This window comes from Triticum dicoccoides, chromosome 1B (genome assembly GCF_002162155.2).
Source record: "Triticum dicoccoides isolate Atlit2015 ecotype Zavitan chromosome 1B, WEW_v2.0, whole genome shotgun sequence".
NCBI lineage: Eukaryota > Viridiplantae > Streptophyta > Magnoliopsida > Poales > Poaceae > Triticum > Triticum dicoccoides.
This window is the reverse complement of record NC_041381.1, coordinates 1,796,664-1,802,926: the sequence shown is the minus strand read 5'-3', so window position 1 is coordinate 1,802,926 and position 6,263 is coordinate 1,796,664. Positions and strand designations below refer to the sequence as shown.

Sequence of the window (6,263 nt, the reverse complement as noted above, 5' to 3'; positions counted from 1 at the left end):
CTGGGGCTGCTGATGTGTAGCCGGCTTTTGGTCCCAGTTGGTATTACCAACTGGGACTAAAGGTCCTCCTACCTGAGCGCTATGCAGCAGCCACGTGGAGCCTTTTGGTGCCGGTTGGTCATACCAACCGGGACTACAGGTCCTCCTCCCTGAGCGCCCCACAGCAGCCACGTGGAGCCCCTTTCGTCCCGGTTCGTTAGCCAACCGGGACAAAAAGTTTTGGGCTTTAGTCCTGATCGTTTTGTCCCGGTTCCAGAACTGGGGCTAAAGGACCTCTGCAACCGGGATAAATGGGCCGTTTACTACTGGTGAGATGAAACTGTACACCATGGACGCCTCCGACCCAACCGTCGAGGCTGTAGAACCAGATAATTCCTTCGAACCTTAGCTCTGCGATAGTAAGTTAGTAACATATACATGAATTAGCTAGACCAGAAGAATGCAATTTTTATTGCGCATTTGAACATTAAAAATATTAGACAATATGGAGTTTTGGACATTAGGGATGAGGGCAATGAAATCCCGGCGACATTGCAGCCAAAGAGGGTGCCGCCGAGGACCGAGGAGAGGTGACAATGGCATGCCTACTCGGACATGATCATGGCCACCAGCACAGGCAACACACCGAGCACCAATGTGACACAATAGCACTATTGGCCTAGTTGATGTCATCTCTAGTCGGAGAGACTCATGCCTCATTGTCGGGCTCGGCTCGTTCGCCTCCTCCGGAACCAGGAGAAGCTCGCCCAGGCGGGCATTGCTTCAGGCGGGCATTGCTTCAGTCGTCTCCACCGACGACTCCGGTTCAGCTAAATCCGCCGACGACTCCGCCGACGACTCCGGTTCAGCTAAATCCGCAACAAACCCCTGTCTCCACCAGCAAATTTACTACGTGCTAAATCTGCACCCAACTTCCTACCACATTGGCGGTGCTGAGTTCAAAGCTGAGGAGTTGGGTTTTCACCGGAATCGGATGGGGGCCGTGGTGCTTCTGTACTCGGTTAGGGCTGTTTTTCTTAGCCGAGCGCCGGCTATTTTGGTGGTGGAATTCGCGTTGGCAGCATATGTGTGACGTGCGTGTGTGTAGGGCTGCAGGTCAAGGGGGTAACGTGTGGACTGGTCCATCCTCGTGTATCAAACCGTTATGTGGTACTTGGAAATCTCAGCCGTCGATATTTATGATGAACATAAAATCAACGGGTATAAAAGATTGACGTATAGAAGACCATGAAAACTTTCTCCTTTTAATATTAGGTAATGATAAAGATGAAGGTAAAATCTAGATAGAAAGACAAACATACGGATACAAAGATAGCACACTGCACACCCATATTGGTGAATAAACGTAGCTAGCCAGAAAAATTGAAACGGAGGACAACTAGTGTATAGGTTGCTAAAGTCGAACGATAAAAGCTACTCGACGGATGAGGCACCGGCACCGTCAACCGTGTCGAGCAGTTGCTGACCATGGGCCGTGTCTTCACCAAGGAAGCCGGCGTGCGAGAGCAGCGCCCACAGGTGCGTGGTGAGCTCTCCGCGGCCCTGGAGGTGCATCCGGTGCTTGGCCACCCTGGTGGACGCCGACAGGTACAGGAGGTATCCCACCCAGAACCTTGCGAGGTTCTTCCAGAGGTCCTCCTTGCTGTACCTCTCCTTGAGAACGGCCTTCAGCTGTGTGCCGATATTGAAGATGGAATCGTCGCCTGGGGTTCTAGACCCGCGCAGGGCGTCCCGGACCTCAACGCGGACAGCGTGAAAGACCTTTCTGGCCATGAGGCCGTTGTCTGGCAGAAGCGCCTCCTTCACCAGGTGCACGCAGTAGTTGGAGAGCGTGACCGCAGTGTTGTAGTTCCGCGACAACTCGGAGAGGACTCCATCGGCCGGCGCCTTTACCAACTTGTACATGTCATCTCCAATGTTGGCAGTGATGTGGGAATCCTTCTGGCACAGGCTTGTGGCGACGTGCCAGCCCAGAATCTTGTGTGTATCCCTTTGCAGCCTTTTGTGGATTCTTTCTATAGAGGGTACTGTCGGCCCATTGGGGCCGTCGCCGGGCTTGTCGGGGAAGGCCTTCCCAAGGTAAGACTGCAATATCTGGTTGTTTGTTGTTTCGACCGGAGAACTAGGTGACTTTTTAGCCGATAACGACGCTTGTGCGATCAGGCCCTTGAGCGTCCCAAATATCTCCTTCTTCACTTCGGTCGGCAGCTTGACGAACCTGTCCAGCACATTTTTAAGAAAAAAAATGATTTCCCATACCATCCATTTCCAGCGCTTCATTTATATAGATAAAAATATACTTTTCGTCCCGCGACTCCCCGCCAAGTCTAGGTTTAGTCCCTCAAATTTCAAAACCGGATAAGTTACACTCCCAACTCTTGAAACTAGACACGACACATTCAGTCCCACGTCTCGGCAGTCCCGGGATCACTTCTGACTCAACATTCGTTTTGACAGATTTAATACCGGTCAAAACCACACTAATTCAGCAACGATACCAGCTGAGGCGATACTATGGACTAAACTAGTCTGGTTTTTAATGTTGAGGATGCAAGTTGTTAGGTTTTAAAGTTGAGGCACTAAATCTATATTAGATGGGAGGTAAGAATCTTACATATCTAAAACAATTAATGACCCCACTAATTATGTTTATCTCCTCATTTACATGTGTCACCTGACCATGCATGAAATTATGCATGAAAAGAGGTTACCTAAGCATGACCAGCATGCACGCAAAAGGATCCATTGCAACATGCATGTGAACATTATTACACTAGTTATCTTTTATAAATATTCTGCATCTATATAATAATCAAATATTAATGTTCCAACTTCACCACCTCAAAATGCTCAATGTCATTCGTGTGAAAAATGATCCACCACAATATGCTCATGTGAAAACTACTGTTAGACTACTTATATCCCCAATATTTTTTACATTTATGCAATAATCAAATATTCATGTTTCAACTTCATAGAAATCAATTCCGGCAACAACATGCGGGGTACATGTATATCATCTTGCTAATTATAATTATAATGATAGTGTGTACGTACCTTAATCCGAGTGGTCTCTTTCGCATTAGTAGATTGTGCAGGTGAATCTTTTGATTCCACTCGCCCCTCCAGACGAGCCTGAACATGATCCTCGCCAGCATTGCCACCATGCGCTGGTGTGTTGAATCCTGCCCTTGGCGTATTTTCAGCCTGATGTAGTGGCAGAGGATGATGACCTTTGTCCACTGCGACAACACATAGACACCAATCTCCCAAAGCTCTCTGCACACGACGATGAAAATGAGGAAGTGGGTGACCAAGACCCCATGAGAAATCCTGGTCATGTGACCGGTCGTGGTCTTGGCGATGCTCCTGCTGGGTATGTCACGGACAGCATAGGCCAGGTACAAGGCAACCGCAGCCATTAACAATGACAGGATGGGCCTGATGATAGGGAAGCCGCCAGCGAACACTACGGCATGCTTGCTGTAGGAGAAGTCTTGAAGGAAGGAGAGCTCCACCTCCGTGACGCGGAAGGCCCTCTCGTACTCGCGTGTGTCCTCCAGAATGACATTCGCGACGAGGTCCCGAACTGCCTTGTCCTTGGCCTCCGGTATGGGCAAGTTGAGGAAGCGCCGGCGTAGCATCTTGTATAGCGCGAAGGAGAGGCACACGTCCTTGAACTTGTTGTCGCCGTCTGTGTCCTTCCCCAGCAACCTGTCATCGTCATTGCCAGGCCGGGTCCAAGTCCATACCTTATCCACCGTGATGAGCTCACCTGGCCGCGTCTTGTTCAGCTCAAACCTGAAGCTCGGCGGCTCGATCTTCTTCTTCTGCCGATCTTCACCATCAACCAGGTAGTTGCAGCCTTCCATGGTGGCCGTGGCGGCATTAGCGTCAGTGAAGCTCCGCTGCTGGATATCCTTTTCCTGCAGATCTTCGCCATCAACCAGGTAATTGTAGGCTTCCATGGTGCCCGTGTCGGCATTAGCGTTGGTGCTGCGCGTCTCCAGCGACATGTAGTCGCTGACGAGCTTCACGTTATCGTCGCTGGCCTGGGCGGCTTTGCTGGAGGAGAGGAAGTACCATATGATCCGGCAGGCGTGGATGGTCCAGATGACCCAGAGGGGCACCTTGATGTCGAGCGCCGTGTGCGTCCGAAGCTGGTTGGCCGACCACAGCGACGACAGCAGGTCCACCAGGGTCATCTCCTTTGGCCTGTATGGTCGCCCTATGCTGGCGCTGTCCTGCAAGGTGACGATGAGGACGGCCCACACCTGGAAGAAGACGTTGAACGTGGCGCCTGCGTCTTCCTTGGCGACGGACGGCTTCATCAACCCCAGGGTGTAGCTGACGGAGTAGTAACTCAGGGTGTGCAGAAGCATGACGGCCGGGTTGATCTGACGGGCCAGAACGAATCGGGGCCCCAAGCTGCCGACGGCGAACTTGATCAACACCAGCACCGCCGGCACCACCACCCATAGCTCAACGCTGGCCCAACGGGTGGTGGTGTCATGGCGGAACAGCCCTCTCATGAACCCGGAGAACCATTCCGCAAACGTGTGGAAGGTATCCATATTGCTCGATGCTGGGAAATAATGGGATACTCTACACTCTCATCGACTGCTGGTCCTTATGTACTCGCTACTCGCTAGATTACTCTTAGCAGCGCTGCGTGCATTGCAGAGAGAGATTCCACCTTCGTCTGCATGCAGCCAGAGCATACGTACAATAACTTTATTCCCGCTGCGCAAACCCTTGTGAGCGCCTGGTCAAGCACGTCCTCTTTCCAGGTACCAACGGCCGGTAGCACCAACTACAATACACCAACACGTAACCACTAGTATCCCCTCAAAAAAAAAAAACCCTAAAAAAAAGTAACAACTAGTAGCAAGTGACCATCGCACCTACCTCGTGACACTGCATTCCTTTAATTATTGGTGTGATCTAAGCTTCCGGGTTGCATCTGCTACGCTCGACGAGTGAATACTAAGGGCATCCACAATGTGTGTATTTGCTGCCTCTAAGGCTGCCTCCAGATGTATAAAGGTTGCCTCTATACATTGCATTCCCAGCCTCTAAGAAAAAAAAGGCTTAGAGACGCCTCCAATTTTAGCGCCCGTCTCCAACTCTCCTTGTCGAATAAAATATTTCAGTGTCCCCACTTGTCAGCCACTTATTTGTATGTGGAAGCCATGGGTTGCTAGGTAAAGACAACATATAATATTCAGTTATAGATACAGGTCTGGCACTAGAACAAGAGGCAACACATTGCATGATTTTCATCTAGGATTAGAGGCAGGACCATGGGTCCCAGTTTAGAGGCAAGGTTGCCTCTAGACACTATGGATGCTCTAATGTCTACAAATAAATTTTAACTGTAGATTCAATTATTTTGCTTCATATGTAGTCCGTGATGAAGTCTCTAAAATTGCTGAACGGAGATAGTAGTCATCAACTCGGAGGGGCTACCCACTTCCATAACTTCAAAAATATGGATTGCAGAGAGCGCTTTCACCAATATTTTTGCTAGAGTATATATACTGTCTATGCGGTATGTGCTTTTTTTTTCTGGAGGACCAACACGAGCTCTGCCATTTCGTATCGAAGAAGAAGAATTTGTCATCTAATAAAGAAAATGGCCAAAAACTGATACATCAACGACGCATACCCTGACCACAATGCCAAGCAACAGGCGAGCCGCCGGCTCTGTTACCCTAGCAACCACCAGAAGACAACCTACAACCAAATCTAAAGCCGCTGCTCCGACATCCACGCCAACCGCAAGGCCGCACACGAGGCGAGCCGCCGGCTCCGTTGCCCTAGCAACCAGGGGCCGAAACCCCTACAACCATATCTAAAGCCGCTGCTCCGACATCCACGCCAACCGCGAGGCCGCACACGAGGCGAGCCGCCGGCTCCGTTGCCCTAGCAACCAGGGGCCGAAACCCCTACAACCATATCTGAAGCCGCTGCTCCGACCTCCATGCAAACCCCGAGGCCACGCACCAGGCGAGCAGCCGACTCTGTTGCCCTAGCAACCAGGAGCCGACAACATACAACTAAATCTAAAGTTGCTGCTTTGACATCCACGCCAACCTCGAGGCTGTGCTCCTGACGAGCCACCGGATCCGTCGCCCTAGCAACCAGGAGCCGACACCCTAGAATCTGAAGCCAATGCTACGACATCCACACCAAACCCAAGGTCGTGCACCTGGCGAGCCACCGGCTCTGTCGCCCAAGCAAGCAGGAGCCGACACCCTAGA

General features: G+C 50.9%; 1 protein-coding gene across 1 annotated transcript; it reads right to left on the bottom strand.

The window, feature by feature from the left end:
- Window positions 1–1,285: 1,285 nt before the first annotated feature.
- On the bottom strand, window positions 1,286–4,545 carry LOC119298702. The gene is made up of 2 exons (XM_037575998.1): window positions 3,058–4,545; window positions 1,286–2,218 (listed from the first exon to the last, which is right to left on the bottom strand). The coding sequence occupies exons 1-2, from the start codon at window positions 4,530–4,532 to the stop codon at window positions 1,414–1,416; spliced, it is 2,280 nt and encodes a 759-aa protein (XP_037431895.1). The 5' UTR covers window positions 4,533–4,545; the 3' UTR covers window positions 1,286–1,413.
- Window positions 4,546–6,263: the final 1,718 nt, after the last annotated feature.

Coding starts and splice junctions, on each gene's coding strand:
- LOC119298702 (XM_037575998.1), bottom strand. CDS start 4,532: ATGAGAGGGCTGTTCCGCCATGACACCACCACCCGTTGGGCCAGCGTT. Junction 2,219..3,057: donor AAGAGACCACTCGGATTAAG/GTACGTACACAC, acceptor TGTGCTGGACAG/GTTCGTCAAGCTGCCGACCG.